The sequence below is a fragment of the Apteryx rowi genome, unplaced genomic scaffold, assembly GCF_003343035.1.
Source record: "Apteryx rowi isolate R43461 unplaced genomic scaffold, aptRow1 scaffold_43, whole genome shotgun sequence".
In the NCBI taxonomy this organism is placed as follows: Eukaryota; Metazoa; Chordata; class Aves; order Apterygiformes; family Apterygidae; genus Apteryx; species Apteryx rowi.
In genome coordinates, this window is record NW_020450683.1 from 1,712,920 (window position 1) to 1,737,007 (window position 24,088).

Below are 24,088 nucleotides of genomic sequence, written 5' to 3' on the forward strand. Positions count from 1 at the left end.
ACACGTCTTCGAGTAGCATCCACTTGTTTTACACCTTACTACCTGGGATTTTATGAGCAGTGGTAACTACAGTTAAAAAAAAAAMCCCACCCAGCCCAACCTGCAGAAGATGAACCAGTCCCACAATGATCCTGCCCTTCTTGACTTAAATAGTTACGGACACGCAGCTAATCAAGTGGATCGTTACCTGCTTATACTCAGTCCACGGAGATCAGACACCAACTGCTAGGAGGCTTCTGCACTCAGTAGAAAAGCAGTCAGCTGCTCCGTTTTAGGCAAACAACCGGTCGGCATTTGCCCTTAGGCTACTGGGGAAATTGCCACAATATCCTTTATCTGGGCCAAATTTGGGTATCCCTCCGAGCTGCTTTTAATCGCTGTTCTAATTATCAAGCAAGCATATCTAGATGGCTTGTTCCTAGCTAGAGACTGCTCATCAGATGTGCAAAAGCCTTAAGTGTTTTTAAATAAAAAAAAAAAAAAAGATGAGATGAAAGTCTTTGAAGTTTGCAGGCAGCTGCGCTTAAAAGAGCTCCACATCCTTCTTTTCAAGCCTGGCTCAGCTCATCTGAGCACACGCTGAGGCTCTCATTATTGAACGGTGTTCTCAGCGAGGGCAAGCGGGTCATCATTGCCAGACCTACACAAACAGGCCGAATGTTTCTTTATTTCCAGAGATACTACCCTTGCTTTTAGGCTTATTAAAGCTACACGCACTCACAGGAGAAGTGAAAGCCATTCTAGAATCAAATATTCCCACTACTCCGTCGCACGCTGGCCACAGACACCCACAACAAGCAGTCAAGAACCATTAGCAAACCCATCTGCAAGTGTGTTCGTAGCAAAATCCTCCCTTTTAATCTCAGCCTTCACACTCAACCCTCTTTAACCAGAAGCCGTATCTGTTCTCTGCAGAAACGGCACCAAACGCGCCAGGCTTCTTGCCAAGGACTAGGACTCGGTCACCACCAGGGTAAACAGCGTCCCAACATGGGAGTCCCGTGTCAGAAAAACACAAGGTTGCAAACAGCAGATTTAACGGAATACTCTCGATTTGTGAGCTGATCGTTTCAGAACTAACTGTATTGCAACCACAGACATCCACGAACTGGGGTCTTTTGCAGGAGTCGGTGGGAAACAGCTGAACTCTGTGGCTCCGGAGCAGCCCCACGTGTTTCTGGGGCCAGCACAGATCAGGAGAGGAGAAGGCAGGTTTGCGCGACACTGCGCCCAAGCCAGCTGGGCAAGAGGCAGCTGCACGTGCTCCCCGACACCCCAGTCCGAGGCGGGATGTGCATGCAAGCATGCCCGCTTCCAGCTCCGAGCTGGCTCTGCACGGGACACGGATCAGCACCGAGTGGATAAGGCTTCAAAGCAACCCAAGCTTTGAGAAGCATAATGCAAATATAACCAAACAGATTCTACCTTTAATTTAGGAGCACTGTGTTTCTCCTCTGTCCAGATTATTCCAGCATCCACTTTCCTACGAAGGACAGAAACTCCTCTGCCTACAGCATATCATCTCAGAGGGAATCGGCATTGCCCAACTTGTCTTACAAAAGGCAACATCTCCTTAGAGACAGCAGTAGCTTCCCCACAGTTCAAACACACATGTGTATTCTTCCTAAGTCTATGAAGCCCTTCCCTCTGTATTCAAATTTGCTATTCTTTAAAACACTAATACTCTTTTCTTTCCAAAAGTATTATCAGGAGGCTGATGGTCTCATAATCACAAAAAAGCGGCCCAATCTTAACTGGCAGAATTATCTTAGCCATCAAATATGCACATTCCCATGCTTTCTAAGAGGGACAGCGAACAATAAACCAGCAAGAACTCTAACTTCATTTCTTCCATCCCATTAACTTCTCCTGCAAGTCCTCCCAGCGTAACACTCCCGTACAAACCGGGGAGGCCCTCTGTTGATGGAGTTCGTGCATAACTCTAAATAGCTAAAGTAGTTCCACACCCCTCCAGCGTATCACTCATTCTTATTACCCAGAAAAGACTTTCCAAATCGTTTGAGCCTAGACAGAAAARATTTCTTTGCTAAAAGAAACACCAACTAGAAGTGAAAGTTGTTATATTGCCGTTTTTAGCTTTTACRGTCCAAAACCCAACAAGACTGATGAAGTAGCTCACGTTGCCCAGAGCTGTAACACTATAACTACACTGCAGTGGATTACACACCATTTCTTTTTAAGAGTCATAAGGATTAAAAATTATGCAAGCACGGATTCCGATGCATGAGTTTTGAGCGGCTTTAGGTATTCTGGGGTGTGTATTACCTAGTTTGAATTTATAAGGCCTCAATCAGAGACTCAGGCAATTGCAGCTTCAACACCGCTAAGAAAAAGGAAACGGAAAAGGAAAAAAGAGTGGTCCAGATGATGTTCACTGCTTCTCAGAAATCTGGCAGCAGTTACACGTGGTCTTTCTACAAAATCAAGACACCAACCTCCTGCTCCACTACACTTCAGTGTAATACTTACAGAATGAGCGCCAACTTCAGAAGTATCAAGGTGATCATTCACCGCTTCACACTCATCATCACATGATCGTTTATTGACTCAGGGACTATTGGAAACATCCTTGCAGTCGAGCTCTTGGCTTTCTTCCATTTAATCACTGCCCCATTTGCTTGCCAACAACATGTTGTTACCTACGCTTACCTTTCATTTTTATAAGGCAATCAGCATACAAACTCGTGACAGCCAAAAAATTCCAAAGCCCACATCTTACAATTATCTCGATTCTTAACGTACTTTTATATGGTCCATTAGAAATATCTCACACAACCCGATAACAGTTGCTGCAATCTCGTTTCAGAGCTTGACTTCAGACTGGCCTCAAAGCTTAAAGGCTAAGCAATGGTTATGTAACAGCTGTCAAACGCGACAAAAAGTCACGTACCAAACCTACAACACTGTTTGAGCGGGTGTGCTGAACATAGTACTCTGCCCAAGCTTTATGGTTTAGATTTGGTTCAAGCTAYGCCATAGCTGAAAAGGTTTGCGTTAAGTAGACAAGCTAGGCATGTAAGCGGAACGTGGCAGCACAGCAGAGCCTCCACCAAAACCCACCACTACTCCGAACGAAACAGATGCTATTTAAAATGGAGAAGACACCTCCAGGTGGCTCAAGTGAAGCGAAGCATGGGTATAAACTTCCCCAAGCATGTTTTTCTTTTGTTTTCGCTGCTTAGGCCAGAACTTTATGACATATGCAGCAAAAGTTCAGCACGCAATGCGTTCTTCACACTGTCTGATAAGCTGTTTCACTGAGCTGTCATCTCAAGATACAACAATTTTGGCTGTGACAGTCGGAAAGAATTTGGAAACTGAGACAAGAACGTTTGGGAGAAGGTTCTTACATGAAGACAAGAACCACCATCTTGGCTCTGCCATCTGGAAAACGACATATTCACAGTATAAGCTTCACAGCAGATACTGGATGTTTTTACCCAGAGAGCCTAAAGAGCATAAATTCTTAAGAGACACCTAGCAAATGGGAAAGGTATCATTTGCTGGATACACTGCAGTAAATCAAGCTAAACAGCAACAAGACATAACTTTCCTGGCAGGAAAACACATCCGACACCATTCTAAGTAGTGTATTTTCAAAGGTATTTTTTTACTACCGTCAGCCACAAGAAAAAAAACAAAACATGTAACAACATTTGTTTGTAGAAGTTTTGCATTTCACATTTGCTTTAGTTTTTGTCCTCAACAGAAAAAGGACCCTTAACAAGGGTTACACAATAATTATCATATTTAATCCAGAGAAAACAGGGTTTTCAAGACAAATTCTGCTTCAGCACTACACTGATATACTATTATCTCTCCATAAAACTTATAATGTACTAATATTTCATAGCCCCGATCAGCGCAGACTTAAGAACAGTTTAGGTACAGAAATGGCACCAAATGCACAGACAACTGAAAGCGTCTCACCTAAGGTTGCAGCTGCTGCAAGTCCGGCTGCATACGGATCCGTTCCTGGTGGAGCGGCGCTGATGATATACGGATTGGGTACAAAGGCAGCAGGAGCTAAACCTGCTGAAAACATACCTGTCAGTAAAAACAAACTTGACTAGAACTGCAGCCCTACCAAAACATCTGCAATAATCTGGCTGGAAAACCCACCGACTGAACAGATTGGCACRCAAACGCTCGGGTTGCTTTAGTGTTGCCAAGGTTTTTACAGGTTGTTTTCTATAGGTAGCGAGCAGTCATTATGTTTCCCAGAGTCTTATTACAACAGCCTATGGAGGATGTGATTTGGAGGAATGAAATCCAATTCCAAAGACGCAGTGTCCCATACGGAAGGCGGAAGTGGCAAAACAGACTAGACCTGCTCGGGTATCTCTGCAGTGCAGATACACCCTTACAGTTTAGGGGGCTATTAACACCAGCTTGGTATTAATCTTAGCTAATTGCTTATTATTCTTCTGTATTTTTTTTTTTTCCTATAGCAAGTTAATCAAGAACCAATTTACCCTACACTCTGAGTTCCCGTATACTCCAATTAATTAGTTTGAAAGCAGCTCTGGTATGTCTGGATAACACTGCAGTCACTTAGAGCGACTACTATCACCGCCGCGTAGGCATTATCTTCCTCTGCAAAGAAGCATTTTAATCAGAGAAATTACCGGGGCCGAGGGGGAGGGAGAGGGGAAGGAAAGAGGAGGAGAGAAAAGGTAAGTTAAAAAGCTTTGGAATTTTAATCTGGGTCTATCCCTGAACTCCAATAAACATGTAAGTCCACTGCACAGAGCTGAAAAAGCTCCAATAAGTTTATACTGGATTTCTAGGTAGGAAGAACTACTGTTTAATTTGCTGATTTTTCTAAAGACTTTTAACCCCGAGACAATACATTATTTTTACTCTCATCACCCACAAGTAGCCTTTCTACAGTTCTCCTGTTTTTCTCTGCATGAGATTAAGGGCATTCTTCCCAGTTAATCCATACTGTTTCAATAATATGAACCATGTGTTAGCACAAATTATACCTTTAAGTTAGAGTCAGACYCAAGGAAGCCTAAAATTCTATAGTTATGATTTAAAAAATGAATTTTAAAGCCGAACCACAGGAAATATACTCAGGCGTACACCGAACTGGGCATTTTCCCCTCACTTCACTGTGCTACTTACCCTAATTCACGTCTGACTCAGAGCAAGCAAGTACTTCTAAACGTTCTCATTACTGAACAGCATTCTCAGCCAGGGCAAGAGTGTCATTCCTGCCAGACACGAATGCTCTACAGCTTTTAAAGCGTGCAACAAGATATCTCCAGGATTTTTCAAGCAAATCTTCAAACAGTATACTTCCACTTGCGCGTCGATTACTCACCGGTTGCAAAAACACAGTTAGGATTCTCTGAAGTCTAGCAATCCTTTTTTTCCCCTGCCGTTTCCCAAGATATTCTGAGGACTAAATGAAGAAGGCTAATAAAATGTAATTCATTAAGCGCAAGACTTACCTATGTGAGGCTGATGGGCAGCTGCCAACGCATACTGCTGCTGCTGCGCTGCTGTTAGCTGCTGAACAGCGAGGGCGTTCGGTCTTTGGAACAACTAAAGGGACAAAAGAACAAATATGGTTTTTTACTCGTGCATCAGAAAAGCATTCTCCTACTYCCTTTTAAAGCAATTCCTTTACCCTAGACGTATTTTCGCAACTACAGACACTCCCCTTTAAAGGGAAAAATCTCAAAAGGACATCAGAAAGAGYCCTTTTGAAATCAATTGTTCGTGTTAATCCACCTGAAAAATGATCTTTAAAGTAGAGCTAAACCACAGCCAGGGTTTTCCTTCCAAACCCCAAAGCACTCTTCTGCCATTACGCAAAGCCCGAAAACCCTTTTTCCCAATTCCTCCTGAAACGCATCCTTTAACTGCAGCCTGTGGATCACCGGTAGCTCACGCAACCACTTGCAGGTCTTGAACAACACTAGGGACATTAAAACGCAGTTAAGTCCCCAGGCGACCAGTGCTATTTTCACAGATGCTCTGAAACGGCAAGCGAGACCGCAGGCAGACTGTAAAACTAGGAACGGGAGAGACGATACTCTTGAGAGAGCTTCAGAAATCCTCCAGCCTCAGGAGGTTATGAAGCCCAAGACAACGCTTTCTTTACCCGGTTGCCTTTCGTCTCCAATATCATCTCTGCAAATCCGGGGAAGGAGCGTAAATTCTTCTTTGACYGCAGACAAAAACCAGACCCTGGGACTTTTTGGTTAAGTCATCCAAAGCATAGATACGTTTGCCCAGCTTACGGCTCACTATAATCTTTGGGAGCCATATGCAATATTATTGAGAACAGTCACTTTCAACAAGGAAAAGAAAATTACATTAGTCTTTAAAGAAGGAGTATTTTTACTTAGATTTTTTTCCATTCAGCTAGATCCCTACTAAGCTTATTTCCTACCTTCCTGGCCTAGACGAGATGCTTGTGAGCAGATGAAACTTGCTCTCTGAATCAAAACCTTAGCGGATCTTCATTCAGCTCCATTAAAACATTTAATATAGATGCTGAGTAGCTGCTTCAAAAATCTCCCCAAGCAACCCTGCTTACTTTTAAAAGTGATTATTTTCAAAGCATGAACCACCGCGTGAACTGCTGCGATAAATGTCTTCTCTCTTTTTTCACTTGAAAAGCATGAGCTTGAACGCTCCACAATTTCCACATCCATTAGCACCGTCCTCTTTCAGGTCATGGAGAGGACAACCGAGCTACTTCAGGTGTCAGAAGAAGCAATATTAACTCTGCCCATGTTTGGGGCAGAAGCTTACAACCGTCAATAAGAAGCACATTTCGAAAATGTGTTTTCTTATAGGTAAAAATTGGACTTGGTTCTCCTAAGAGCAGGATGAGCAACGGTGCTGTTTAAATAGCGAACATGAAAAAAAGAGAGGAGACAGCCCACATCATCTATTTTCTTCTCTTTTTAGAGGTTCGAGAGGAGAAACAACACGTAGGAGTTCAGCATCAGATCTGAGATCCAGAAACTCAATAGTTAGAAGACGGATTGCTGATCTTGCAAGTGCTAAAAATACAGTCATAACTATCTGTTTTCCCCAAAGATAGTTAACCCTTTAAGATGCTGGGGGCCCTCTGCTTATCCAACAAGCATGAATGACAGTAACACAACAAAAACAACCCCCTGCTCCATTGCTGGGTGTAGACACCTCTAGAACAGCCACCCTCGTTCTTGCTGTCTATTTTTCTATTGAATGCAGTGATCAAATATTTGAGCTTTTTTCAGCTGCAAACACTTCCCCAAAACCTTTAGTTTTTATATGCTTTTGCACTGCAGGATTGGTTTTTCCAGTCTGCTAAATTGTGGTCTGCTAAGGTAAGTAGCAGAGGAAACTACTAGATTCGTTGTCTGTCTTAAGGGCAGAAAAAGCACCAAACTCCCCTGCAGATACCTTTTCTTCTGCTCAGTTCACGTGCGTGACGACTTCCGTGCTTCCCAACTGCATCTCAGTGATCCTTTTTTAAAATAGAGGTACTAGCAAAAAAAAAACAAAAAAACAAAACAAAACCCCCCCAAAAAACCCAAGCTTTGCATTTTTCTTTTGCTGAAATCGAGCCACAGTGCCCAAGAAGCTCTGCAAATGGCTTCTGTCAACAGCCACCGGAGTTTACCCAAAGACTCGAGGCAGGAGATGGAAAGGATGCTCCTTTCTTAAAATCACAGCTGATATAACAAGTTGTAATGGAACAGGCTCAARGTGACCCGTTTGGCTTGTAAAGAAGTCTGAAAACGCCGTTGCAGCAGGTATGAAGCACAGTGAGCGTGGGTAACGGTGCGATCAGCATGTCAACACAGCGGGAATCTCGAGAGGTGACATTTCCGTGTCTGCTCTTCAAGAGGGACTTCCCAAAGATTCTCCAAATCTGCTATGGGCCAGGAGAGTTTTGATAGAAAAACAGCCATAATCATCTTGAAACCCGACATTATCCGTGTCACAGAGTCTAACACCCATTAGTTTGAGGTTAAAGGCTCGCGTTTTATGATCTTAGGGAGGCAGAAGAGAAGAAAGAAGAGCAAGAAGGAGCACAGCGGTTGGCCAGAGCCCTTTCATCTGCTAAAGAAAAATCAGCACGAGCATCTACATCTGCACCCTGAAGTCCTCCCCTGCGAATGCAAAGAAACCTAAAGACTTYGCTCCAACTGCATTACGATTACTTCCACAGTCAATATTCTCGAATTTCATTAAAACCGCGTGCAAGGATAAAACACGCAGCCATTTACACCAAGGAAGGGCCAGATTCCTTYCGTCTGCAGGCGACCTCCTCTCAAGTCTCTAAGCAGGGGTTTTCCCTTCCAAAGGGAGGGCAGATAAATGTTGATATTTTAGGCACCGACTCAATGAGCGACCTCTCCCTCCGGCTGCCCTAAAAGACACTTTCCACAAGCCAATAAACCGAGACTCCAGAATGAGTTTGCCCAGAAGATACTCAGTGCGAGTGGCTAAAACGTTTTGCAACTGTAGATTTTTTGGAGCGTACAAAAGGAGGGGGAGCCAACTAACACCGAGCCGAATTTCAGGCTTTACTTCGCCAGATAAGCTCGTACGCCAGGCAGGCTCTGGGAATCGTCAACCCTACATATTTAAGGAGCGTTATTAAGGCCTCAGTGCACTGTCTCCATCTGCTGACCGCAGCGACCTATATTCCAAGAAATACAGACAAGCAGAAAGTAAAAACCCCATTAAAAGCGTTTTGTCAACTTATTTGGAAGCCTATCGCGCATTAAATAAAGGTTAAACTTCATACCAGTGTTAAATTGCGCTCTCTTGTAAGTGGAAGAACAAAAAGAAATCTCTTCAGAAGGAGCATTAACTTGAATTTACAGGGTGAGGCTGAAGTTCAATCACATTTATACAGGATCACACCCACGAATGGTGAAAAAGATGCAACCAAGTAACGTAGTTTAGGAGAAATTCAGTAGTATTGTCTACATTTCAAAAAGGAGTTTTTCTTTCTCTCACGCACAGGTATATGCGCAAAGTATCATTTACAACCTATAGTGGAGCCGTAGAGGGAATTCCAAGAAACCAGAATATCTATTATGCAGTTATGGAAACACTGCAAGATTAGGTTTCTGCAATCCAGTTTCTTCTGCAGCATAAACATCTGACATCTCTAATCAGATTACAGGTGGCTAAGACCTTCCCTTCTTAATATTGCTTTCAGCCGTACTTGCCTGTAATCCCTTCAAAGTATATGACGCCTTCCAGCGGTCCAAGAAAGACACTTTTACAAAAATAAAACAAAAAAAACCCCTTAGTTTTGTTCAAGATATATTTCCTTCTCAAAGTAACTGATTGGGAAAACTGTACTTTCAAAAGTCAGATTTCTTTCATACAAACTATAACTGGCAGGCAGTGAACACCGAGAAAACCCTGGCTGGATATAACGTATTAAGGAAACGGGTCTTTCCTTTGAGCCGAGGTGCACTGCATTTATACAAACACACGTTGCGAAATTACATTTGGCAGCAGAGAGAGTGAATCCCTAATCTCAAACACAGCGCTTAGGTCCACCAAAACCCATCGTTTGAGTTTACTGTCGGCGTAAGTAGCTATTGCAACAAAGCCGAAACTTTAAAATAAATGAAATAAAAGGAATTAAATAAAATAAATCCCTACGCAACAGATCCTGGTCTGCTTATTCTCAGCATTACCTCAATCGGGGGCCGAGCGTACCAGCCGCAGTCAGGGGACGTGGAGCCGCATGAAGCGTGCCAGGACTCCTGCAATCCCACCGCAACTCGCAGTTTAAAGGAACGAGAGAGAACTGCAGCTTCACAGATAACCCAGAAGAAAGTTTGAAGCACGATTACGTGCAGATTACATCAGCTCTGCAGGAATATTACCCGCCACCTCCTACAAAGGAAAATTAAGCACGCCTGCAGAGCCGCACGGAGCCAGGAATTAGAAAGCCGTACGACAATCCGCTTCTGAAAGCGAACTTTCCAGGTAGGCCTCGCTTCCAGAATTTTTATTGCCACGAGGTAGGTACAGGAGGTGCCCAATCTGTGAGTCTAATCTTCTGCCAATTTGTAAGTGGCAGGAAAAAAAAAATAAGAGCTACTCTGACTTGTAAGCGAGCCTAATTTAAACAGAAAACATTGACAGACAAAATGCAAAGGAGACTCCACATTTCCRCAGTTACTTTCCTAAACCCAAGGGTTCTTTAAAAAGCAATTAACTTAGTTAGCTCTAACATATCGGTTTTTAAACATACACAAATTTCATTGTTTAAAAAAGCTGAAGTAATTCTTGCATTCAAGGTTTTACATCACACAGTAAGACAAAGACTTGAAAATAGCTGGGTTTTTTTTTCCTTTTTGAACTACGCAGCAGCTATTTAGCTTAATCGTTAAAATTATTTTCCATCGTTAACCTCCCAAACATGCTACATAATAAAACAACCAACGAAGCTACAGCACAGATATTTACATTGCTTTTAAGACTCTGAGAGCTATCCTAAAGAAGGCCTTTAGTATAAACATGGCAATAGTCTTTCCCAGTCAGGCTATTTTGCTAAAAAGATCAGACATTTCAGGAAACCCAGGAATAATTATATACTCCCCCAATCAGCTAAAACAAAAGATTTTATTCTTCTCTGACGGACAGAACACTAACAAAAGGAAAGCAATAAAAGTTTATGATTGTCACCCAAACTAGCAGGAACAGGAGTAGATTAAGAGTTGATCCTTGGCTCTTGGCCCAGCATTCAAGGGAGGCCAAAGAATAAAGCAAAGACTGCTTTACTTGTCCGGGACGAGTAGTTTGGGCTGCTTGYGTGGGAGAAAAGGTCAAACAACCCCGCTGGGGTGAGATAAAGTTTCAGAGTGTCGGACTCTGACCTCAATAGGTTTTAAACCACACAAGTAAGAGTAAGCCAGCTGAGACTCATTTTTCGTTCATATTCCGTCAGGTTTACTCCGATTCAGCACTGCAGAGATCCCAAACCAGGCCTGCAACACCTACGCCTAACAGTACTCCAACCTTTAAGCCACTTTTAGGGCTTGAGGGTTTTTTCCTTAGTTGTTTTTTTTACTAATTAAAAGCTCTTTTCCAATGCAAACTTACCTGAAAGTTAACCCTGATTAATCAACTGCACTTTTCTGTGCAGCACTGCTGTCATTACAGGTCCTTCAGGCTGCTCTTCAGATTGCCACATTAAGCAGATCTTCCGCGTCAAGCTCACTAGCAGGACACCTGCCCCAATCGGCCACCRAGACAGGAGCCTGATCTCATGCTAACCCCACGTCGACCCTGCTAGAGGAACCGCAGCGAGGCGGGCAGGAGCGAGCACAAATACTCTACCTGCTGCTGGGAATTGTAGTCAAAGAGCCCCACGGTCGCTGCAGCCGAGTCCACAGGTACTTGAGTGCCCGAATAATCAAACTGAAGAGGCTCCATGCCAACGTGCTCCATGGGATCCAGAGGGACACTCTGGGACTCCATGTTGGAGAAATCCTCCACGGGCTTGGCACCATTAGTACTCGCCAGCTGGGCTAAGCCCTCCGATCCGTTCTGGTTGGGACCCAGAAGATCCACTTCACTAGCAGAGTTCTGGCAATTGCCAGGTGTACGGCTGCATGGAAAGAAGGGAGACCGATCAGTAAGCATATTTATTTAACGCAACGGCAGACAGCATCAACTAATAGCAACAGGTACCCGTACTGGCTGGAGTTGCTTGTAGAAGCTGTTATACAGAAAAAACAAAAATGGAGGGTCTGACCTACTTCCCTAAATGAATTCTTCAAAACAACGTATGAATAATAATTTAAAAAGCACACAAAACCAACCAACACCCCCCCAACTCGTTATGGTATAACATAAAATCAAATTCAACTTCTCTCTTCTCAAGTGAGGAAAGAGTCAGCCATGACAGGACAGGATTTCAAAACTGCCAGAATTATTTTCCATAAACCTATACAGTAACTATTAACAATTTAGTCCTCCGGCACCGCATCTCACTTGAAACTTTGCTAAAGTAGCTGTCACGGTTTCCTAATTACCTAACATAAGCACTGAAGTGAGGAATGGTTCATCTCAATTTGAGGGCCATCGGTATGTGTCTCACAGCACATTCATTTTGCTTTTACGGTTTTGCTATATGTCAACACAACAAGGCGCAACAAGTAGGTAGGCTAGCAAAAATTTCAGCAGGCTGTAATTTCTTGAGAACTACATGGAAAAAAAAAAAAGTCCAAAAACCCAACTATAATTTAGACTAGTACGTAAGCCGGATCAACGTCTTCAGTAGGTATTTCCACAGGGATCCCACGCAAGGTGATTAAAAATAGGCATGTAAATAAAACAAAAATACATTACCCAAAACTAGGTCTGCACAGAGAGACTAGAGCTATCAGCTTTCCTCCGCCTTCCTACAGCGTTTCCCTGGGTACAATGTGGTGTCCCTGCAACACTGTTTCAATGGGCCRATAAAGGCTCTTCCACTACTGTTTATCACAGCACAGAAAATCTTAAGTGCGACGCTAATTAATTAATACCTAACGATGCACATACCTGAAATCTTTGACATCTGCGTCGATCCCATTCTGCACAGGCAAACCATTTGTTTTATCCATCACATCCCCCTCCTCCTTCAGATCTCCTAATTTATCGCCATCAAACGTGCCCTTATTTTTCTTATCCCCTTTGTCATTCTCATCATTCTCCGCATCCCTTGGCCCCTAGGCAAAAAAGACATTATTTTAATAAGCTTAGCTTTCAGATCGATTTTACTTTCTTTCCCAGAGCTGGTAGCAAATCAAAGAAACATGTCGTAATGAAATAAGTCACTTCCAAACATTAGTTATAACAAATAATAATATAAAAAAGCCAAATAGTCAACCACAGTTGAACAAAGAAAGGAATTTAGTTTTCGTTTTCTTCCAAAAGAGGTTTTATCATCTATTCCGTTTCTTACTTTTAGTAAATCAAGGTCTGACTCTGTCAGCTCTAAACCCCCACCCAAAGCCTGAGACAATTAAAACCAAAAAACCGCTATCCAAGTCCTCTTTCTAAATGGGACTTCAGCACTTCAGAATTATTTCAGCAGCTTCTAAATACAACATTATGGACAGAAGGGCTATGCAACTCAACTAGCGCGTCAGCAACCTCGCTGCAGTTGGACGTTACTGTGACTCGCACAGCGAACTCCAAGGTACAGCATATTTACGAGCACTCGAGTCAATTGCTAACTTAATCACAGGTTCATTCCATCACTGGTATTACATCTGAAGCATGTCTACCCTTAAATGTTTGCATTTTATTTCACTTGGGAGGAGAACAAAGGCTGTTGATGCCAGGGGCAGGGTTCTGAACAACAAAAGGGAGAGAAAACCAACGTAATGCATGATACGAAACGGCAAGGAAAATGTAAACCTATCTATCATAGATAGCTTTGGTGCCGTCACGAAGACGGACGTTCAAACGCCATCTTCCACTGTAACTGAGAGAGAAGTACTTCGCACATGACAGGGCATTTGAACCCTGTATCAACTATAACATTTCTCTATTCTTCTCATTCGGGGTAATTTTTTTTTCATATTTAGAACAGAAGATTGTTTTTAAACAATCATCATCTGATGTTTCTTCTTAAATAAAGTAGTTGATTAATATCAGAGAGCAGAGTTGGAAATGCCAGCTATAAATACAAGTTCTGAGTCCGATTCTCATCCACACAGTGCAGTATTCACAAACGAGACCCTCAGTTTCAGAAGTGACCTCCTGACCATTAACGCTATAAAGGAGACATGTCTCTAGCCCCAAAACTGGGTGACAAATTGACTCCTTACTCTGCCTGTTCAACTTCCAAAAATCATCATCCTTGGGCTCAAGGGTTCAGCAAAATTATTAGGTACCCACTAATGATGGACAAAACCAAGAGGATGGATGAGGGAAACCACAAATGGGCTCCCCAAAGAGATGAGTGCAGCAGGTTAACAGTAACAAACCTTCTTCACTTCTACACTTTGCAACGCTTACTAGACACCACTCGGCTATCGGGCAGAGCTGAGATGTAGGCTTTCTTGCCACTACGGGGGCAGGACTTGGGTTATGCCGCTTTCTTGCCACATCCTTAGATCTGAGGCAGCAGTTACTGTGCTCCTTTCCTCACCCCATGAAGCACGGTGACTCACGATGCCCTTTCTCCACGGGAAACAACATGCCCTTGAAAGCATTCCCATACTGGAGCGGCACTTGCAACTACACTACGTTTCTAGCGTCGCTGTATGGAGCTTTTTGTTCTTGGCTAGCAACAGAGCATCCACGTGCTCATTCGAAAACCACAGCATCAGCTACATGTTTATTTGCATACATTTCCAACCACAAGTTTAAGATGGTATTACCGCACGTATGCTCGTCCTCAGCATCAGGGAACGTCGGCTACCTTCACATCGATACCCATCGCCCATACTGCATCCCCTGCTCAAGAACAACCGCTAAAACCACTAACCTACCCGTTTAAGCAAAGAGAACTAAACTAAGAGCAAACAAAATGAACAGGAAATATGTCTTTAGGAAGGGATTAGAACAAACAAACAACAACAAGCAGTAAATGGAGAAAACAACATAACGGGAACTCAAATTTCACAATCAGGCACACTTACAAATCCTCCTTTCCTTAGGCAGGAATCTCCAGGAGATGAGCTCAACACATACTCCACCATGCTAACTCCGAGTCCTCCACTCTCTGACCGTGGTGAAAGCACCGAGTTGACTTCACTATTCACATGAAAGCCCTGACCAGGTCTTCTCTGAACCATAATAGGCTGGGAAACAGAGTGATCTGGAACAAAAACATGTTTAATTCTTATAAGTAGATCCAACTATTAAAGGGAGGCGAGTCATTACATACATACTCTATTGTCTTAATTGTACTAATGAGCACCAGCTTTTTGACTGATGATGTCCATTAGAAGAAAGCTGACTCTCTCGCTTGTGAAATACTAGAACCTGTAAAGCTGGAAGTGATAACTACATTCAAACACTGAAAAATACAGAAATTAGATTTCAGAAATTTAAGTCTCTAAATAAATGCTGCAATTAATAGAAGAGCTTTATTAAAAGGGAAAAACTAGAATTTGTTTTTAGTACGGTGAAAAACAGGCAGTCTCAATTTCAACTGCAACTGTCATTTAAAACATCGCCATAAGGTTACGCCACCCTACACTCATTTCCTTGGTCATATGAATTAACACATTCATATGTCACAATCACAGTTTCTCTTTGCTGCTATTTCCTCAAGAAAAAGAAGTTTATGAGAACTTCATTCTGTCTTCCTCACCCCTTGCACCAGTTCCATCCCTTTATCCCCTCTAAAGCATGAATTTGTTTGCAAATTCAACCCAAACTGACCAAGGATGGGTCCCTCCGAGGCCTTGTAAGCTCTGCAAAAACTACCGGCTGTGTGGGAGAAGGTGACCTTSTGTCCCCACTTAGGAAAGGGAGGAAGCACTCAGCCTCTGCCCATTCAAACTAGCCAGCAAGTCAAAAATAATAGGCAGAAGATATAGTATTTGCCAGGGGATGGGGGAAGGGACATGGAATGATACTGATCCTGTAGTTTCCAAATATTTTAAAGCAGGCATAACCCATCAAGAGAATTAGTTCCGTTCTGTCATTGCTCCTAGCCACATTTTCCTGCCTTCTCCCTCAAGCCAGCACAAACATCTGTGTGGCCGAAAAGTGAAGTGGATGGGGGAAACTCTCCTTGGTTAGCTTCATCCCAGAAAAAAGCTTGTTTTAATCCAAATCAATTCCCCAGTAGATTTCATTGCACCGCTGCATAACTACTAGTACCATTAGCAGAGGAAGAAATGAGTGGCTTGCATGAGACAGGACTGCTGCTTTTAGCAGCGCTGGCTTTAAATACTTCCAAACTACAGCTTCAAGCTATAGCAATGAAGAAACAAAGCTACGGAGGACTGTAGCGCATACGTTGGTGGACATGGACAAGTGGGAAAACGGACGGAGTGAAAGGTATCTTACAGAAAACCAAGCTTCCTTAGTTCTGCTGTTCATGGAACAAAAGAGTCTTCCGGCCAAGGACACCTCTGCACCCCACCTCCTCCAAGGTCCCCTTCTCTGTGGAAGTGACCATGAACAACTGCTCAGACCATGACTCTTCTCTTCCTTTGAGATGAGCAAAAGGGGAAACTATTACTTCCCTGACTCACAGGCAGCAGTGCAGGGCACGGCCCAGGAATAAAGGCTGCAAGGTGCACGGATTAATTGAAAAATAAACAAAGGAAGAGATGAGACCAAGGGCTTTGACTCATGGAGGTCTGTGATCAGTCGGYGTAGGAGGTTACCTCCCCCAGACGTCTACCCTGCTCGTCTAGTGGATGTAACGAGCCCGACAACAGAGGCAGCAAAGGGGAAAGTCTCACTCAACTATTGCTGCTCAGAGTCTGGCACGGCCCTTTAACCACCCTCAACTTCAGTTGATATTAGTACAATCAGGCACGAACTGTTGTGGTTGAGGACTGGATGCACGTGCTGCTACGGAGATCCACTGCGGACAGGCAAGTCAGACAGCCGGAGGCAGTAACTCCCCTAAACGTCCCCAGAACTGAGTCTTCAGAGACTGGGGATCACAGCCAAGATTCTGCTAATCGGATCTGGAGCAGCTATCTCCCATTTTCAAAAAATAAAAGAAAATAAAAGCAATAACAACAACAAAAATAGCCATTTTGAAACTTAAACAAGAGTAAAAAAGTACTCTCGTCACATAATTTCCTCTAGAATCCAGTCTTTCTGCCCCAAATACTTTCATCCCAAGGAAGTGGTTTTTTTCGGCAGAAAAACAGCAAAGTTGCTCTAAATCACATCTTCCCTGGAGCTACAGCTCTGTGAAGTTGTTTGGAAACTGCACAAGATACTCAGCAGCATCTAGGGAGTATATTTGGTGCATATAAAAAAAAACAACAGAGGAAATCAAGAGTAAAGGGTTAGCGTTTCACACCCGGCACAGGCACATGATTTTTTTGCCATTTAACTAAAACAAACCTGAATACTCTCCCTTTAAGTTCAAAATAAGGGAAGTTTTCTGATCCAAGAATTAAATTCTTGGCAGACAACTTTAGCACTACTAATCTGAAACACCATGGCATTCAAGCCACTTTTTTTTTTTTTTTAACTGGATGTTGTTAGGCTTTGGTCAGTTAAGTATTCACAAAAATTGCTTCTTTTTCACTAACCTCGTTTTTTAACAACTTTTTTCTAACTTTAAAAAAAAAAAAAATCAACCAAAGGCAGAAAATACATCAGAAAGCTTAAATTTAAATTTTAATGGCAATCTAAAAATTTTAAGCAGATAAACACAAGTTCACATCAGACAGTCTTTTCATAATTATGGATATCTTAACACTATGACAGAGCAAAGCGGGCTTTTAAAGTTTTCTATTATGTAAAACAGATGGCTTTAAAATCTTTTAAAAACTGTGTCATACAAACTGGTCAGCATTTTTGAGCAGATGAGTTGCATATTTCCATGTTCAATCCCACCCAAATTAAGTAAATAATTGAGCTACCTGATGTTCCCCAAGCACTGTCTCTCCACTGATCTCCCAGAAATATCCCTTTTGGTCCATCTTTGCTGGAATCGTCAGATTCCCAAAACTTTTTACCCGGCAACAGCTGCTGCAATTAAAACAAAAACACAACAAAACACAAAAAAACAAAGCATGATTAAAATAAGTATAAAATGCAAACATAAACCATAAGCATCTCCCTTCCGTACATGAAGCAATCATTAAACACAAGCTGATACATGCTTTTAATCAAAATATTTATATACTCTTAGGATGACAGCCATAAAGCAACTGTGACAGTAATTCAGTCTCAGCAATCCTCTTCCGGTCTCAAACGCTTTACCAACGCACACACGCAAGCGCACACACGCACTCCACATTCGCCAGCCTCTAAACACGAGAGCTGCTCGCAAGGAAAGGATTCAGCGGAAAAAAAACGTTCCGATCAAAATATTGTATCGTCATGATGCCGATTTGCACCTGGGTTGGGAAGACGCCCATAAACCGCCCAGCGAGTCCAACAAATTCTCACGTACGAGTCCTGAAGCTCCGATCCTGGTAGGGACGGGAGACCTCAGAGGTGCCAAGAGCTCTTACTTCTCGCTTATTTAACGACTGCTGAGTGCTCTCAAGGCTTTGGAGGTTATTTGTAAACACTAACAAGAGCGAGCAGTTCTGGGCCACTGCACCTGCCACGCACGCGTTGGTCCTCCTAGACCAGGAGGAAAAGGTTACGCGCTTGCTGGGAAGGAGACCGAAAGCCCCCCTTGGCTTGAATGAATTCAAGGAAGATCGCGCCGAAGGCTCAGAAGACGGCAAGAAGAACAACGCGCCCTATTTAGCAGGTGCGTTTTGAAAATGCGTAGCATCTATACGTACGGCGAGGGGAATTGCGAGCCCCGCTCAAGTGCCWTACATGTGAAGCGTAGAGTCTTCAAATTTATCTTCAGGCTGAATGAGATGCAGCGTAATTCAGGCAAGAGACAACAGGGCATTCATAGCAGGTAGCGAAAGAAATGAGCCTTGCCGGATGACTTTGGAATAAAACTAAAGGAAGCGGGAGATTAACAAGCACTCATGTAAGTCTATATGAAATTGCCATAGCCCAACAGGAATCCTCAGATCGGTCAATGCCTCCTATATATTATACGTGTTGGTAACTGTATAAGCCCTCAGCAGAGGTGCAAATTTAAGGCTACAGCATAACAGGGTAAACACTTAAGACAGCCGAATGAAGGGGAAGCAAGCATAAACGATTTATAAGAGCTCACAGCTTTCACTGTATTACGGTTTGAGGAAAGACAATCCAAGAAGGGGCACTCGCTATCTGTTTGGTTTTTTTTAACTTGAGGAAGATCTGTTTATTTAGAAACTCACCCTAAAGCAGGTCTGCACGTCTGCCGATAAATCCAAGGTTCGCAGGTTTGGCTAACCAGGGACAACGGATTACGCAGAAGACAGATATTGTAACGAAAGCAACACCGATTTTACCCAGCCCACGAAAAGCAAAATTCCTTCTAAATCCTGCAGAACTGCTACAGAGAAGAGAGCAATTACGTGCAGTTATTTAACTAACAATCAGGCAATGATGCTGTTGCCTAACATTYAAAAGCAATCTTGCTTTTTGCAGTCAAATTAGTTGAGAATAAGATCAATTCAGGACTTAAACAGAGGAGCTGATTAAAGAAAAAGGGGGGGGAAAAAAAGCCYAACGTGATCCCACTGGAAAAGCTTGCACAGACACAGAATGGACAGCAAACAAATGAACTAATGAACAGAACTGAGCAGAGAAGCACTGTTGCTCATGTTGCTCTCAGTCAAGCTATATGATATATAGATGTGAAAATTTTAAGGCAGCAGAGACCTGCTCCCAGCTCCTGACAGCGTTGCTTCTGCTTACCGCTCGCCTCGAGCAAGAGCKGTCACAGGGAGCATTTACCTGCACACCTGTATATTGTCTATACGTACACATCCGAGGATAAAAAAGAAGCAATCACAATCTACAGAGGCCGAACTAACATTCCCGTACGATCAAATCATAACGTATAAGAGATATTGCTGTTTTAATGCTCAGCCCAAAGCGGAAAACGGAAAGTTTTCTCTTTCTGCTCCCTGTTTGCAGCAAGCAGAAGAAACATCACAAGGCACCAGCAAATCACTCACTCTTCTACAGATTTGCTGAGGACTTTAGGATTTGGTGTTGCATCGGAAACCCAGTGGAAGCCCATGGTTTTTTTAATAGTCAAACGGCAAAAGCAGTGAAACTTGCACAGATCAACCGATTCCTCCGCCTGCACCACGGGATCACATTAAGGAATTGGAACAGCCAAGGCTGTACGTATGCATATTAGAAAACACTAACGCACATCAGGGGTGTTTAAAGTTTTCTTTAAGCTTCTGCCATGGCCGTATTTCATAAAYGTCTTTTCATCATCCCACCAACCACAACTACTGTCTTCCTCATTCAGTATCAGGGAATTTTTAAGAAGAAAGYGATAGGAACCAGTTGACCCAGACTTTAGCTGCAGCTAAACGCTTCTTATTTCCTATGGCAATACCTAAAAGTGTGAAAGGCTGCAATCTGTTACTAGTCACATCTCAGAAATAAAAGATGAGACCACGGGCTTGCAGAAAGGAGTCAGGGAAAAAAAAAAAAAAACGTGCAGAATATTCTCTACGCAAAGAAAGATTATCCTTTAGTTTACAAGGAAACTGAGCTCCTTCCACAAGCTCTCGAGTTTCCAAAATGTTAATAAGTTTTCCCCATATACACATGAAAGCAATCCAGAGCTGTACAGCTCTAAGAAATTTATTTCTACTGTAATGTAAAAGGCAGTTTTAAACTTGGTCAAGAAATCGCATGTAATACAAATGGAAGAGGAAACGGCATCTGCGGGCGGGCAGCCCAACAACCGTCTGGCGAGGGCGCCCAGAGCAATATCCGTTCGCGACATTTTTTAAAGCAATCCAAAAATCTGGACCAAACACAGCCGAAGTCTCAGTAGTTATTTTTCCGAAGAAAGTCTGCTGCAAGTAACGAAGTTCAGTCTCCTTTCTTGGCTTCGGTACTTTAAAATATCTGGTTTCTCAGGCAATATAAACAATGACAACAAAACGAGATTTTTTTGTTGTTGTTTCTAAGGTTTTTTTTAAAACTTGCAACAGATTTCCAATACAGTAGCTCCAGCAGAACTTTGCATTTTTAGTACGGCCATGGTTTACCCATTCGTGGCCTTCGGTGGCAATACCAGGAGAAGGCATTTGCACTTGCTATATCCCAGCATCAGAGCACGGTTCCCCCCTTAAAGTCCCTCTTTAGGAAGAGCAACGTCTTACTGTCTCACCAACCGCCAACCCCTTTTTTTAAGGGTCAAAACGCATGCGCTTAGCCACTTGATCCTGAAGAACTGCACCTGGCCACCTGCTTATAAATTTGCAGTGAATTTGCAGACAAGCACTGGAAAAAAAGGAAAAAAAAAACTCTTTCTTTCTCTCTTCCACCAGCAGATGCTTCTACCAAACACACAACTTCAACGTTGCCCCCTGTAGTTTTAGCTTTTTTTCCCCTGAAGATAAAAATTAAGATTTCACACTGGACTGTTGGGGGAAAAAATAAACAAAAACACAGAATATCAGAATAATGAAGCTGAATTTCCATACTGATTCTAGATGTATTTACAAGGGAGGGGGGAAAAAAAACCAAGACAATTTTAGCAGTTGGGCAACGGAGGTCCTTGTTCTGTCCGACTAGTACTGCTCTGACCAAAGCTAGAGGTTTAGCAAAGGAAGCAGTAAACATCTTGTACTAAGTTACAGAGATGCCTCCAAGATAAAGAATTTTTCCCCGGTAAGGGTTGTTGTTGCAATGGAGGGGAAGGGGGAAGAAAAAAACCCACCCACACACTTATTTTAAGTGAAAAAGCACCCAGTTCTTYAGGTCGGAAATTAGGAAAGAAAATGCAGTAGGTTACTAGTTTATTTGTTCTTTGTCTTTTTTAAAAATTGACCCCATCTAGTTTGAAAATAATCCTTCTAAGCCCTCTTTTTCTGAGGGCTTAACAGAGTTAGGCCAATAATCAATTTAGTGGGGTAAGGGGGGGGGGGTAAGGGGTACTTTACATCTCCCCAAAAGCAATTCTCCAATCAACAAGTAAAGAGGCAGCGCGCACAGATCCCACTGAGACGGGATTACAAATTAGACAAATTAAGTAAACCAGTTGCCTTTAGACAAGGCAAATATTAAGACAAAAGCAGCCATCGGTGCCGCAGCACAGCCGTGGGAGAACCAGGTTTAACCGTGGCAACGTAGGTAAGAAAGCAGAGCCTGCATTCGCAGGTTATATTCAGGCAAGCTCCGCAGGTTTGCAAACACGGAGATGTCATCTCCTCGAAAAAACATTGCCGTAAAAAAACAAGATAGCAGGACACGGTACAGAGCGGGCAGTTCGAGCTGGGACTCCCCAGGCAGCTGCGCCAACGGGAAAGCCGAAAGGAAGGGCTTTGCTCTCCCGTCGCCAAACCCGGCAGCTTTCTGCCGGATCGCGGAGTTAAACCGGCACACAGGAGGGTTTGATGAACACAAGATATAGCATTGAGAAAAGGGCAGGATGGTACGACGGGGAAGGCAGAAGACACCCCCCCTTAGCGAGACGGCAAGCCGTTAGGTAGTTTAAGAGCGTTTCATTGAACCCATAGACTCGAGCTGCCTTTCCGCAGCAGCCGGCGCCGGCCTGCAYGTTCCTCCTTGGATTCTCGCTCAGTCGCTTGCCCCCAGGCACAGATGGCCGTCGTCCTTCACAAACGCTACCCCAGCGCTCCCGCGGCCGCTAGCGCTAGCTACCTAAAGAAAGGAAACTAGACAGGGACATCATTCAAATCTTTCAATGCTCCCCAGCCCAGCTGCCGATGAATCATTCGTCTGTGCGAACGCGCTAAAGTCATCGTTAGCGGGGAAAGGAAAGTCATGCTTTTTGGGTTGTTTTTGTCTTATTTTTGATTTTTAAACCAGATAAAAGAATGCCCAGGCACACTTTGACAACCACTCTGCTTAAGGGGAAAGAAATAAAACACACAAAAACACGCTGGTTGCTGGAGAAGCAGGATCTTATCTAGGACCCAACCAATCGCATCAGGAGGACATACGCAGGGACACGGTGGGCCGTTATATCACTTTGGCCACTGCTGTTTAAGAGATCTGCTACAACGAACCGCGGCAGTTGTAGCAATTACTTCRTTTGCCTGAAGCGAGATACACTAAACGCCAGCGCTCAAACCTGGCGGACGGCGGCGCAGAGCACAATAATTAAACGCCTGTCAGATGAAAATGGAAAATATTTATTACTAGCCTGTCTTCTCAAGAGTAGGAGGAGAGTCACTGTTATCCTAGATATTCATACTTCAAAGTTTTCGGTCCAGCTTTTTTGAAGTTATGAACCCACCAGTCACCTAATGTTCTTCTGATCCCATGCTCCCCCCACCCTCCTTGGATTAAGCTGCAGCTAGCGACTCACCCAGCTGCTCTTTTATTCTAAATACAGGTTTATCTCACAGCGTAACCTACTACCAAATCAAGAACGTCGCAGCAGTCCAAAATGCCTGTAGGACGCTGATGACAAAGACAAGTAACACCTTACGGTCTCTCTGCACTGGCCAGTAGACCAAAAMGATGCTGCATGAACACTTAACATTGCAAAGCTCCAGATAAGAGGGATCCAAGTGAAGAAAAGCAGGTATCTRCCTCCACTGTCTTGAAGAACTGAGATGAAAAATAACTTACATAGCTCATGTTAAGTCTCAGATAAGTATCACTGTTGTGCGATCAAAGACCTCAGACCACAACCCAGCAAGCATGGGCGCAAACTCTGATCTATGGTCATTCTCCACAGTTTTTCTTCTTCCTTTACTAGCTGCTACTCATCATCTTYCTTCGTGACTTTCSAGTTCAACRTCTGGTGAGAAGGGAAGTTTGATACAGAAGTAGTGAAGATTTYGTTACACTTAGGCGGTTTTTAAGTAAGGCTTCACGTTTTTCCTTTATTGTAATTAAAATAAACTGGACAAAGCGCTGAAAAGGGGGAAGAACAGATGAGCCTTTTAGAAGACTACTTTCAGCGCTAATGACCACGTTCACTATGATGTCCCAAATCTTCTCCATTTTAGAACAGGGCAAAAGGCTACTCTGCTGCTTTTCTTTTCTGTCTCATACTTATGAAAGTCTTGCACTTGGATTCATRGAGAAATTTAGGGGGGCACAAGGTTGGCTGCAGTAGGGGGGAGGATGGGATTTTAAAGACTGAAAGGACCATAATGCAGGTGAAAGCGGTGGGTTTTGAAACTGTTCTTCATTTCCTCAGATTAGGCTACCTGCTCAACATGAATCAAAAGTTCTTATCTATACTGCTGTCAAAATTCAGATAAGACATTAAATTGCTTGACAAGCCCCCTTTAAAAGTAAGCTCTGATGTCTTCAGATGCACAAACTCCTTAAACTGCCACAATTAGGATGACACTGTCTCCCA

General features: G+C 43.2%; 1 protein-coding gene and 2 non-coding genes across 17 annotated transcripts in view; all 3 read right to left on the reverse strand.

The window, feature by feature from the left end:
- Positions 1 to 24,088, reverse strand: part of PUM1 (pumilio RNA binding family member 1) — a 72,921-nt gene that overhangs the window by 28,610 nt on the left and 20,223 nt on the right. For 6 of the 15 annotated variants that reach the window (XM_026076409.1, XM_026076402.1, XM_026076400.1 and 3 more), the window contains exons 4-9: positions 17,571 to 17,679; positions 14,646 to 14,824; positions 12,556 to 12,722; positions 11,347 to 11,617; positions 5,481 to 5,574; positions 3,952 to 4,068 (exon numbers count right to left, since the gene is read on the reverse strand). In XM_026076409.1, coding sequence (XP_025932194.1) covers positions 3,952 to 4,068; positions 5,481 to 5,574; positions 11,347 to 11,617; positions 12,556 to 12,722; positions 14,646 to 14,824; positions 17,571 to 17,679 — 937 coding nt within the window. The remainder of the gene's footprint in view (positions 1 to 3,951; positions 4,069 to 5,480; positions 5,575 to 11,346; positions 11,618 to 12,555; positions 12,723 to 14,645; positions 14,825 to 17,570; positions 17,680 to 24,088) is intronic. The other 9 variants (XM_026076401.1, XM_026076414.1, XM_026076415.1 and 6 more) reach the window with 3 other exon arrangements.
- Positions 554 to 639, reverse strand: LOC112971221. Its single transcript, XR_003255273.1, has one exon. It is a non-coding gene; the product is annotated as a small nucleolar RNA SNORD103/SNORD85 (small nucleolar RNA).
- LOC112971222 lies at positions 5,163 to 5,248 on the reverse strand. Its single transcript, XR_003255274.1, has one exon. It is a non-coding gene; the product is annotated as a small nucleolar RNA SNORD103/SNORD85 (small nucleolar RNA).